A 13,724-nucleotide genomic window follows, 5' to 3' on the forward strand; every position below is an offset into this window, starting at 1 on the left:
AAGGAGTGCTAGCGGAGCATCTCGAGGAGTACAAGAAGAAAATCTAAAGACATTCAATAAATAATAAGCGCTGGAGTTCCATATGTGGTGGAATAGTTGTGTCCAAAATAAACAAATGAAGCCATGACAAAATGAGGAATTGCACCTGATGCAGTGCAGCTGTGCATATGGTAAAGCTTAGCCCCTTTCGTGACTGCGATCAAAATGCTTGATTGTGATTGGTCAATAGCGCTCCGTTGCCCCTAACAGCGGTCATTATTGCGCGTTGCCCCTAGCAGCGGTGAATTATCGAGAAATAATTCACCGCTGCTAGGGGCAACGGAACGCTATTGATCAATCACAATCAAGCATTTTGGTGAATTTTTAAACGCCATGTAATAAGTAATGTTAATTACCTGAAATTATTCTGTTTTTTGGGGGGGGGGGGGGGGGAAACCCTGCATATAATCGGTATCGGAAATTAAGAGTTGGACAATATCGGTATCGGTAACCATGGTGATTCTACTGGGACATTTTCTGATTGAGCCCTACATCCAAACTAAAATTATTTGAGCCCATAAAATCTGTGCGGAATTAAATGCCAATGGACTGACTCCAAAAAGTGTCTCTCGATGAATAGGGAGACAGTTTAGATTCAGACTCGGCTGTCACAAGATCGGAGTAACAGAATGCATTCCTTTTTAGGGTGGATTTCCGATCAATGTATTCAACTGCTCTGGTATTGGGACCAAATTCTTCTTTATCTTGTTCAGATTTCTAGCGAAATAAAGACATTTCCCTTCATCAAATGACATCCTTGACCACGATATCGTATGGGATAGGTTTATTTGGATTCATATCAACTCAAGTTGTCAATTCCCAAAGAGTGACTGTGGGATTTTAAGAAATACATTGAAAGAAAAAAAAAGTGGTGTCAAAACGTTCATCCCTTTCCCTGATAAAATTCACATGTATGAAAATTGGCAATAAATAAACTGAAGTCTCAGAGATTTGTCTACTGGTTTTTTAAGACTCTGAAAATAAAACATTTACTATTCCAAATGCGATGTAGAAAACAGTTTGACGCTGAAGGAGTGCTAGCGGAGCATCTCGAGGAGTACAAGAAGAAAATCTAAAGACATTCAATAAATAATAAGCACTGGAGTTCCAAATGTGGTGGAATAATTTGTGTCCAAAATAAACAAATTAAGCCATGACAAAATGAGGAATAAACAATCATGGAATTCAAATAGGTCTAGTCAACAGTATGTGGGCACAGCGGTCATTCCCTAAGAAAGTGCAACTACGATGCCAGGAATGACCATGTCCTCTCCCGTCTGCTAATGTGTGCCGCACTGTTGAATCTCCCTAAACTGTCAACAAGGGTTTTTAAACTGCTGCAGGTATATATATATATTTCTTCTAGGGACAAAAGACTATCACATACAAAGAACTTCCTACTTGGGACACCAACACACACACGATAACGAATCAAGACAAAAAAAAAAAAAGTATCGCATGGGGCTCGAGTTACGACGCAGCCAGGATTACAGGGTTTTAACCCTTTCACTGCCACACTACAGAAGGTTAACCCCTTTACTATCACACTACCGACGCCGCCGGTAGTGATAGTAAAGGGTTAACCTTTTGCAGTGTGGCAGTGAAAGGGTTAACCGGCTGTTGTGTGGCAGTGAAAGGGTTAACCCGTGTATTGTCGCAGTGAAAGGGTTAACAGTTTGGTAGTGCGGCAGTGAAAGGGTGCGAGGGTAGGACTTATAAAGTATGAAAAAACCGTATCAAATTGCTTTTCGAAAACACGAATCCCGCGCCGGTTGTCCCTGTGCAACCCGTTTCGTCGAGTGATAAAAACCCCTTAGTGTACGCACCGTTGTCCCAGAACCACTTACACCTAGTAAGACCTTAAGCATCTAGGGGGGGGGGGGGGGGGGGGCAAAAACAAATCTGGCTTACACTTCCTTCAATTTAGTCATGATGATAAATCACATGGCATGTATAAAATCGCTATGAAAAGCTCGGAATCTATTTCACAGATAAATGCTAATGCGGTCCAAGCACACGGCTTTGAATCTCACTGATTATGCACACTCTAAAGTTCTATTCTAAAAAAGATAATTCGTAAACAGTCAAAAGTGGGGGAGAGAAAAAATAAAGATGGAAAAACTATTTAAAATCCAAGCATCACCACACCGTTGAAAATAAAAAAAAAAAGGAAAAACAAACGAACCCCAAAGAAAAAAGGAAAATAAAACTCAAAGTCCGGGCTTCCTTTTCTTTCATCAAATTTTAACTGTAGAACTGTGAGAAAAGCGGAGAACAAGATATTCTTTTTAAAAGGATTAAATGTTTCCAAAATGACACTCTGCACTGGGTGTGTGTGTTTGTGTGTGTGTGTGTGTGGGGGGGGGGTGGGGGTCGAGAGTGTCCATCCTCTTGAAATGGGCGTTGTGTGTTTTGCTGAAAAGGTGCTTCGTCAGCAGGTGCAGTTTCCGACACCAGCCACTAAAACCATAGTGTCTGGTCTTCTACTGTACATGCAGAACCGTTTTCATCTCCGGGTTTAAGAGCTCACCAGCACATAGATCATCCTGTAGAAAGAGATCAAGACACAGGACGGAGAGGAATAATGAGAGAGGGAATCGAAGACGGATTGAACCAAAAACGTGCGCTCTTACAACCAAATGAGCGATGCTAGAATGTAAACCTCATTTGGGTGCGAGAGCTCCATTCATTATTCATTGTCTATGGAGCACCCCCCCCCCTGATTTTACATCCCACCGACGTCAGCGGTCGGAGGGTTCCATCTCCGATTACCAGCTTCTACTACAACCTGCACGGACTGGACTACAACGTATAACATGCCAGTTAGGGTACCATGTGTATACAGTTTACTTTACTCTTAGTATATATATATCCAGATTCTAATTCTTTATTGCCCATATTCATTGTAACGTATAATGTAACCGATTAAGTAAGATAAGAGATAAGACCCTCATCTGCACCTTTGATTACATTTTACTTTCTCATATTCACAGTTAAAGATAGTTTATTTTTTTATCATAATATTATTGCCTATATTTATGCCTTACCATTACCCTGCCCATACCTCCCCATCCCCCCCCCCGTCATGCTGCCAGAATTTCCCCAAGAGGATCAATAAAAAGGAATATCTTATCTCATAATGCAAAGCAAATACGTTGACCTACCCGTAGAGATAGTAGAAGAACGACAGCAGGTAGAAGGCCAGTTTGCACCAGCCCTCTTTTTGACAGTACGCCAGGATGTCAGCGTTCATAATGGTCGTGGGGTCGTAGAGCCCTGGGCCACTCATGACCGGCCGACTCATATACCTAGATGAGAGCAAAGAAAACAAAAACACATCAACAAGAGTACACATATTGCATATTACACCACGGGGTCTGGGTCAATACTATTTTCTGACTGGCTGGCTGGTAGTTCGGCTCAAGTTAAAATCACCGCTCTAAATTAATCCGCTAGCCGACCTGTAACCATGGCAACATTAAAGAGCACAGCTGTCACTCGTTATGGACCGCAGCAGAGCACAGCCGACTTGTCAACTTGATGAACTAACGACCTGGGGAGGGAAAAAACACCAATGGCTGATTTTAACATTTCTTTCAGTCTATTTGGAGAATATAAGGATTTTGAAGAACGGGATGCAACCGAGGAAGAAGAAAGAAACCAAGAGGAAAAACATCACAAGGAACCGACAGCCGACAGGCTTAGCACTTAGCTTAGCAACTCAATTAATAACTAAATCAAGCTTAATTTTAATACTTGGTAACGAGTTGCGGAGATGGAGCCATAACCTTATGGCTTACGTCCCCCCGTTGTAATTTATACTGCCAGTAACCGGCTTGGTTGTGTAAAAAGAATAAGCATAATCATAACCTTGATTTTGAGTGCAAAACGTCCCATCAAAAATGGGCTAATTGTTTTATTTTATATTGTTGGCCATGGTATATGTGGGATAATAAAAATAAATAAAGCGAAACAAGGTTCTTTGCCTCCACGTCGTGCGTTAAACCCTTTTAACGCACACCTACTCATCAATTATCCCTTACATCATCTGTCCACTGACAAGAAAGCCACTTAACCCTTTCATGTGTACATTTGTTTGAGAAAGTGTTCTGTATTCCATCTTGGAACTGTAGAAAACTAAGTTTCGATGACAGCAGCCGTTGTTACAGTACATCGTCGCCAGAATGTTTTTTTTTTTTTTTTTTTTTCCATCGCACACCTGATATCGTACACCTGAACGGGTTCAACACAAACTACCTCAATTACACATTTATTAAAAATATATATATATGCTAATTGAATATCATGTATTTGCTAATCTTCATTATTTTTATTTGGAATTGACCCATCTCAAGCACCACCCTCTTTTCTTGATCCTCCAATCACTGAGGGAAGAAACACAACAGGGAAGAAATTTTTTTGTATATATTATAAATTAGTGTTATCAATACTTAAACATTATAAACTGAACGCGTCTGCGCAGACAGCAGATCTATTTTATACGTCGCAGTAGCCTACAGAGTAGCTTAAGTTTCACTTTCATTTAAAGTAGATTTAACTTCGCGTGAAGGAGAGAAAGGAGGCTCTAGAGACGACACAACAGGTTTCAAACCCTGCAGCCGCTCGACTGGAGAGGAGCTCAGAGGACCAGTCCAGACCAGCAGCCGCTCGACTGGAGAGGAGCTCAGAGGACCAGTCCAGACCAGCAGCCGCTCGACTGGAGAGGAGCTCAGAGGACCAGTCCAGACCAGCAGCAGCTCGACTGGAGAGGAGCTCAGAGGACCAGTCCAGACCAGCAGCAGCTCGACTGGAGAGGAGCTCAGAGGACCAGTCCAGACCAGCTCGACTGGAGAGGAGCTCAGAGGACCAGTCCAGACCAGCTCGACTGGAGAGGAGCTCAGAGGACCAGTCCAGACCAGCAGCAGCTCGACTGGAGAGGAGCTCAGAGGAACAGTCCAGACCAGCAGCAGCTCGACTGGAGAGGAGCTCAGAGGACCAGTCCAGACCAGCAGCAGCTCGACTGGAGAGGAGCTCAGAGGACCAGTCCAGACCAGCAGCAGCTCGACTGGAGAGGAGCTCAGAGGACCAGTCCAGACCAGCTCGACTGGAGAGGAGCTCAGAGGACCAGTCCAGACCAGCTCGACTGGAGAGGAGCTCAGAGGACCAGTCCAGACCAGCAGCAGCTCGACTGGAGAGGAGCTCAGAGGAACAGTCCAGACCAGCAGCAGCTCGACTGGAGAGGAGCTCAGAGGACCAGTCCAGACCAGCAGCAGCTCGACTGGAGAGGAGCTCAGAGGAACAGTCCAGACCAGCAGCAGCTCGACTGGAGAGGAGCTCAGAGGACCAGTCCAGACCAGCAGCCGCTCGACTGGAGAGGAGCTCAGAGGACCAGTCCAGACCAGCAGCAGCTCGACTGGAGAGGAGCTCAGAGGACCAGTCCAGACCAGCAGCAGCTCGACTGGAGAGGAGCTCAGAGGACCAGTCCAGACCAGCTCGACTGGAGAGGAGCTCAGAGGACCAGTCCAGACCAGCTCGACTGGAGAGGAGCTCAGAGGACCAGTCCAGACCAGCAGCAGCTCGACTGGAGAGGAGCTCAGAGGAACAGTCCAGACCAGCAGCAGCTCGACTGGAGAGGAGCTCAGAGGACCAGTCCAGACCAGCAGCAGCTCGACTGGAGAGGAGCTCAGAGGACCAGTCCAGACCAGCAGCAGCTCGACTGGAGAGGAGCTCAGAGGACCAGTCCAGACCAGCTCGACTGGAGAGGAGCTCAGAGGACCAGTCCAGACCAGCTCGACTGGAGAGGAGCTCAGAGGACCAGTCCAGACCAGCAGCAGCTCGACTGGAGAGGAGCTCAGAGGAACAGTCCAGACCAGCAGCAGCTCGACTGGAGAGGAGCTCAGAGGACCAGTCCAGACCAGCAGCAGCTCGACTGGAGAGGAGCTCAGAGGAACAGTCCAGACCAGCAGCAGCTCGACTGGAGAGGAGCTCAGAGGACCAGTCCAGACCAGCAGCAGCTCGACTGGAGAGGAGCTCAGAGGAACAGTCCAGACCAGCAACGGCATGTTGACGCAATGCGCTAAATAAGGGTGCAGCCAGGGACGCCTCAGGGGGTGTGCGAGCAGTGCGGTCGCACAGGGCCTCGCGGGAAGGGGGGCCTCGCACAAAAAAAAAAAAAGAGGCCCTTTTTCATCACAGACCTAAAATCTAGTTTTGCTTATATGCTTATATATTTCACATTAGACACGTTTGTAGAATGTGTCTGACTTGTTCCTGGCTCTGCGGCTCTGCAGATACACTATTGGAGGCAGCTCTGAGGCTCTGCAGCAGAATTGGTTTCAATGAGGGGAGGGGTTACAGGTAAGGTAGCGTCTGACTATTTTGTGCGTGCAGCATTGGAGGTTATGCCAGCCAAGATGAAGAGGACATCGTTCGGCAGATGGACTGAAGATGAAAGTTGTTGCATGTTAGACAGTTCAGTCAGGCTAGCCATCCCGGCTAAAGACAGGGACAGCTAGTTAGCTTTAGCTACGTTATAATATTGAGTGCTAACGTGTGGTTCAGTCGGGATATAGCCATGATGATGTCGGCTAGTAGCTAGCTTAGCTAAAGGCTAACTAGCGTTAGCTAACCTAGAGAGAGCACGTGCAGCATTGTTATGCCAAGATGAAGAGGACGTTCGTTCGGCAGATGAACTTCATAAACTCCACGCGGTTGTCTCCATCCTCTTGGACGTTTGGTGAGTTTTTAATGCACTCTATTCTATTCCCGCCGTGGATATCTCTCTCTCTCTCTCTCTCTCTCGGGAGCCAAACGGGCCGACTAGCTAGTTAGCTGTAGCTAACGGTGTGTGGCCTGGTGTCAGCACCTGGTGCGAGGGAGGTGAGCTTGGTGTTTCATTATGAGAATATCTCCATGCTCAAGTCGGCTATAGTCCGCGAGGGACTTGTTGCCGGCACCGCTATGGTAAACACCACTCTGTAGTGGGACGTGTATTGCCTTCTTTTTCCCTTCTCTCTTCGTATGAGAAGAGGAAAACACAGCGGCTGTCTGAAGTGTTGGCCTGTATTGCTTTTCTCACGTTGTACAGTTTTTCAGTGGTAGCCGCATAGCTTGCTTCTGCGTTAGCTAATGGTTAGCGATAGCCGGGTTGAGCTAACTGTTAGCCAGTTAGCTGTTTAGCTACGACGTTAGCTGCTCGTTTTCGCTCGGCTGGGAACGTTAGCTTGATGCTATCAGTTAGCCTAGAGTTAGCTGTTAGCTTGTGCTACGACCATTAACATTAGCCGTGAGAATAGCAGGCCCTGGCACTGACTACGACATCATCTTTGACAGAAGATGTAGTCTGGCCTGCACCATGACAAGGCTCCGGCCATAGCTTCTTTTTGTCCCGCCAGCGAGAGGCCTTTCGTCAACGTGGAGACCTGTGTTGCGGCCTTTCGCCCTGCGTTCCTTGGTGCAGGTAAGATGTCCATTGGACATTACCCCACTCTTCCTTCCTTCCCCTCCCGAATGTTTTGTTAATAACGATGTTTTTTTCCAGGCAAAACATATGTTACTTCACAACATTTGGAGATATGACATGTGCTGTGTGTGAATTGTCTTGGTTGTTTGTGTAGCTTGGGTAGCGTTGGCCAAAGCTGTGTGTGGCCTGGTGTCAGTACCTGGCTACTCTATTTGCAGTTAGCCTATTTAGCTGATGTCGGCCATTGGCTCCTTGCTACTTTGTTTTCTCTGGTATAGACCCTCTTCTCTTTGGATTTAAGTGTTGATCTTTGTCCTTTTGGATCTATGTATATTCATGTTGCCTTTGTGAAGTTATCTTTTCCTTCTGTTTTGTTCTTCCATTAAAAGTTGAATATCCTTTAGGGGCTCATCTTTGCTTATCTCTCTCATACATGCTCTCTCTCTAACACACACACACGACACACAGACATGCTCTCTCTCTCTAACACACAAGCTCTCTCTCTCTCTCTTTCTCTTTCTAACACACACAGTCTGCCTATGGCGGCCTTTCTCGATGGCTAGGCTGTGCTCGCTGAGTCTGTACCTAGTCAAGGATCTTCAGTCACAGTGCTCAGGTATTCTGCCACTGAGTACTCTCTGTTTAGGGCCAAATAGCATTTCAATTTCTTTCCAATGTGTCTCTCTCTCTCTCTCTCTACACTGTATATTGACTGTAGAACGGTCGCTCTCTCTCGCTCTCTCTCTTGCTATATGTTGACTGTATCATGCCCAGCCTCGGGCAGCGCTATTATTTAAGAATATGTTGACTGTATGGAATTTTTTACCTTTTGGGGGGGGGGGGGGGGGGCTCGCGTTTAAATCTTGCACAGGGCCTCGCATTTCTCCCAGGCGGCCCTGGGTGCAGCTACATTGATCCGTCAAACGAGCGGATCTAAAAATGTTCTGAAGGTATCGCGTCACCGGTAATACCGGTGTCGTCACCAAAGTTTATTAACCCTTTCACTACCAAATGGTTAACCCTTTCACTGCAACAATACAGAAGGTTAACCCTCTCACAACCACACTACAGAAGGTTAACCCTTTCACTACCACACTAGAGAGACGGTTAGCCTTCTGTAGTGTGGTTGTGAAAGGGTTAATAGTCGTGGGAACAAATGTCCCCGTCACCGCGGCGGCAACCCCAGTGCCCACCTCCAGACGTGGTAGCCCAGCAGCGGCATGTTGAGCCCCAGGGTGAGCCACTCGGCGGCGCAGAGGAACATCACGCAGAAGAAGACGTGGATGAGGTACTCCGGGAGCACGAGCTGAGGACACAGGAAACACATTAGGAGCCAATTAATGGTTGCCATGGTAATCTGATCCTCAAGTTCTATATACATACACACACGCTCACCTTTTGCTAACAACACAAAACAAGAGATATTATCCCTTCTTTTAAGTTGAACGTGTGGAATCACTTAAATGCAGAGCGACACGTCATCAAACGTTAAAAGCACGCAAGAGATATGAATAAAGTATAATGAAATGCAAAAAAAAAAAAAAGGAAATCTGGCCCTCCTTTTTCTTATATATATATTTTTTTTTTAAATTATAAAAACACAAGATACATGTGCTCTAATGATAAGGATCGTTTAAAAAAAATGTAAGGGCCAAATTAACCTATTTAAGCAGGTACACACATATGAACTGCAGGGCAACGAAAATCAAAGAACGGACTAAATAGAAGATCTAGCTCGCTGTCGATTTTAGCTGACAGATTTTCTCGCTTCACGCCTTTTGATTTTCAGGCTGGGGGGGGTGTCGGTCTCTTGCCAGGTTGGGTACGAAGACGGAACAGAGTACCGAGCGGCGGTGCCGGTTCCGGCATGGCCCGACGGACCAGATCATGTGTGGATCCATGCACTTCTAGTGTAAGCGGCGTGGTGCAGCCATATCGTGGACCCGAGAGGCCGCTGTGCCCACGGCCGGGGGGGGCTTTCAGGGGCAGGTCAGAGGGAAACAGAGCCAGAGTTACTGATGCAACAGGGGTTCTCTGATAGAAGAGATGCCCGTTCGTTCACCAACATAAAACTGGTGATTCAGTGTTTACATGGTATTTATACAAATTTGTAAACGTTTTTTTTTAAGTATCTATTTTGGGACCATTTAGTAATAATGCGCATCATTCTTAAAAAGTATTGGGTTTGCGCACCGAAAAGAAAATCCAAACGATACCCAGCCCCATGTGTCATCCCGTCAGGCTCATATTTACGTTGCTATATTTTCCATGCATTGTTATGGTGCACAAGACCATGAGGAAGCTCACGGGTAACAAATCACAGGTACCATAGGTACCATACGTTTACACAGTGTGCCATCATGCACCGTCAGACTGACACCGTGTGTAACATGCATCATATAAACTCTGACCACAGATGACAGGGGATACAAAATAAATAAACAACACCTTGCCCCCCCCCCCCCCCCCCGGAGAGAACACGTCAACATCAACATTAAGTTGCGACTGAAGAGGCACAACTTGAGAGATCATCCCACTTCCTCACAGACTGGGAGGGGGGAGGGGGACACAGTGGAGGAGGGCAGACCATGCTATGTGGACTGGCAGCCTGACGTAGCAGCATGTCTCAAGGTGATGGAGTCGGGGACTTGTGCGTGTGTGTGTGTGTGTGGGGGGGGGGGCAGATGGAGTCGCCACATGGAAGCCATGCATTCGGTGGAGCGAGGAAGGGAGGGTGGAGGGACGACCCCACAGCCCCGCAGATGGAGAGGTGAAGAGGGACAAGTCTGACGTGTTGAAATCCTGCACTGTGTTTCGCTGACATGATCAACCTTTGATCAGCACGCATAAAAAGAAAGGTAAATTTGAATGTTGTTCTGGCAAAAAGACCGGCACGCCGCAGAGCCCGCAGGCCCCTCCGAGGGGTGCATCTCGGGAGATGAGATAATGAGATAAAGATAGAGTCTGCCTGTTTTAACTCAAATAACTCCTCCTACTCCTGACATCACTATCCAATCGGTGGGCCCAAAATACTGCTGAGCTAGAGAGCGTGAGGACTCTGTAGCCATCTGCTCCTAACCCCAGGTGATGGGTGTGTAGCCAAAGTCAAGAAATCCGACAGCTTATTTTTGCTAATTGCTCAAATAATAGCCTACTATACCACAAAAGACACCACCCTAGTAATAGTAATAATAGGCTATCAGAGTGTGAACATTATCCTATCTTATGAGCTACGGCTTAAGATCCCCTCCCACCCAGAAATTATGTTTAAAGAGCATTAGTGCAAAAATGCAACTACCGCTTGTAGGAAAAACAATGGGATGTCTGTACATTTTACATGAATGTTGACTTAAAATGTTTCACTATCAAAGCACAGCTTTGTCTTAAGGGCAGAGTGAAAGACCTTCAAATGGCCTGGTGTGTGTATAATATATATATAAATACACACATATATATATATATATATACAGTTAAGTTTGGGACATTTATTTTACGGTAACTCTTATACCACACTATAATGCAGACAAAGGAGAGGTTGTAATAAAAGATCATGCATGTTCTGAGCATTTGCAAGTCTTTTCAGTTAGCAACGCCTGTACTTTAATCATCAATAACACTGGAGTAATCTTCACCAATTTGATGTTACCATCTTCACTTATGCTCGTCGCTACAGCACATTCCAGTGCTTTTGATGAGCGCCGTGGCTCCTCTTCCACATGAAAAGAGCATTCAACGTTTCTTAAAAATGGCATATAGGCCTGCTAGTGTATTTCCACATTGGGTGCATTTAAATATGTAAGTGAGGCACAGGAGAATGGATGGTAGACATTGGGTGAATTTAGATGCGTAAGTGAGGAAAGTTAAGACTTCGACATCCACAGGACAGTCCACAATGTTCTGATTCAGAATTCTTTTGATTGAATTCTTCAGAATCTGAATTCTGATTCTTTGTGGGGAAAATAAACAAAACAAAAAAAATCCAGTAATGTGGACACAAGAACTACACAACAATCAAAACCTAAAAAATAAAAAACAGCCCCATACACCTGATCTGAACCACAATCTACCATCGGAGTAGTTTTCATAGTTAACTGAAAAGACCTTTGCAAACACTCCCACCGTGCAAAATGACAGACTGAACTGAACTGAGCGGGCATTTCAATTTGAAGATTGGTACAAACCTTTAATGCAAGTTTGACTCTTTTAATCTTTTTGACCTTTTCAACTGTCTTTTTGCCGTTAACAAAATGTAAAAATAAATAAATAAATAAAAGCAGATTAGAAAAACAAAAACAAAATGCGTTAGAATTTGACAGCTGGCAAGATCACTCTTGATTAATAAAAGTCAGGTTATTCAGCATAACAGTGCAGATAAATCGATTGAAAGGCTGATAGGTGCATAGACACATCCTGAAAACACACCCAAAAAAAAGCATATCTGCATGCAGTCAAAAGAGACAGGAAGGGATGTCGTAAAATATCACTTACCGGATTTAAAGTGTTACATTGATCAATAGGATTCTTGTAATCGGTCTTCAGCTCATCAAATGCTATTATCTGAGGGAATAATAAGAGCAGAATGGAACATCTTATTGGGGATTGTGTGTTTGCCATTTTTGTTTTAAAAATTGGTTTTACAGGGCTGTGACTTAAGTAAACATTATGAGACACAGACATCTCATGACCCACTTAAATCCAAGTGCTGAGTCAGCACTTGGATTTATCTGTTTTTTTCTTTATGTAGCCGAAATAAGATGTTTATTTCATCATTTACTCCTCCCTCTTACTGACATGTATGTTGTCTATTTTGTCGTTTATATTATTGTGTTTTTATTTCTGGTTATATGATGTCAAAATAATATTATACATAAATTAAAATAGATTCAGTTGATCTATTAACGTATAGGTTTGTATTTGTAATGTACTCTGTAGTGCCATTTGATTCACGGTCAATAATAAAGAGTGGTAACAATAACAACATGGATTAGAAACTACTGTTAGCTAACCAGCTAGCTAACCAGACTACGAGCCAATCTCGCTTGTTTAGGATCAGTTGGCTGATTAATTAAAACGATGGTTATGGAAATAATCGAACAAGAATAAGAAGGGGTATAAATTATGGCTTTTGCAGCTACCTGCGTGCTATAATAACGTCACCTAACCAGTGCTAGTGGTAGAAGCTAGAGCTCAATAGGGTGTGTGGTGCCATTCATTCTAGAATGAACAGATCTACATCTGCTGTGTGTGCGCAGGACATCCACTTGTTATGAGACTTCCACACTTAAGCCCATCAAGATTTTGAGAAGATCTGCAGTTTCGCTGCGCAACCTAACTGCGCCGTTAGCTGAGCTAAAACTGCAACGTTATAGCGAGCTAGCTTGTAGACTAGCCTCTCGCTCTGGCTCCTCTGCGAAGCAGCTTCATTCAGCGACGTTACTACTTTAGTTAACATTATCTGGACAATTTATCATACTTGTCGTTGGTTGTGTAGCTACTTACATGCCAGATGGCGAAGAAGATAAGGGCTGCCGTAAGCAATAGAGCGAGCATATAACAAAAGGCCGCGAATGTGAACGCCATTTTTCTCCAGCTGGCAGGTCGCTGTCTGTAGCTAGCCACCGGTCTGAGGTCTGCCACTGGTCTGTGTCTTCTTCTTCTTCTTCTTCTTCTTCTTCTTCTTCTTCTTCTTCTAATGTTTATTGGCGGTTGGCACTAACGTGTTGGTGCATTACCGCCACCTACTGAAATTGATTTTGGAGCTAGATGGATTATGCACATGACAATCACTGACTATTCTACACTACTCTATATCCTACCACTCAAACCTGTACTATTTAGAAAATAAAAAATGGCACTATACCCACATTCCCTGAACTCAGTCGCAACACCATTCTGATTGACAAGCTAAAAGCAATTGGTTTTGATAGTTTATCACTGAGCTGGATACAATCCTACCTGGAGGGGAGAGAACAGATGGTCGAGGTAAACGGTACCCTATCCCCCCCCCCTCAGTGAACTGTGGTGTTCCTCAAGGAAGCATACTAGGACCACTACTGTTCCTAATTTATGCAAATGACATGTCGTCAGCTTGTGACTGCAACTTGTTCCTGTTTGCGGACGACTCAGCCCTGCTGGTCTCTGACAAGAACAAGTTACAGGTTGAAAAAACCCTCAGCTCGGAACTAGGCAAAATGTGCATATGGCTCGCCGACAACAAACTATC

At 44.9% G+C, this 13,724-nt stretch overlaps 1 protein-coding gene across 1 annotated transcript; it reads right to left on the reverse strand.

Annotated features, from left to right (window-relative positions):
* Window positions 1–808: 808 nt before the first annotated feature.
* cnih1 (cornichon family member 1) lies at window positions 809–13,151 on the reverse strand. The gene is made up of 5 exons (XM_084310490.1): window positions 13,001–13,151; window positions 11,990–12,058; window positions 8,695–8,807; window positions 3,204–3,347; window positions 809–2,585 (listed from the first exon to the last, which is right to left on the reverse strand). Exons 1-5 carry the CDS (start codon window positions 13,079–13,081, stop codon window positions 2,558–2,560), a joined length of 435 nt encoding a protein of 144 aa, XP_084166616.1. The 5' UTR covers window positions 13,082–13,151; the 3' UTR covers window positions 809–2,557.
* Between the last annotated feature and the right edge of the window lie 573 nt (window positions 13,152–13,724).

This window comes from Notolepis coatsorum, assembly GCF_963971535.1.
Source record: "Notolepis coatsorum genome assembly, chromosome: 3".
Lineage (NCBI taxonomy): Eukaryota > Metazoa > Chordata > Actinopteri > Aulopiformes > Paralepididae > Notolepis > Notolepis coatsorum.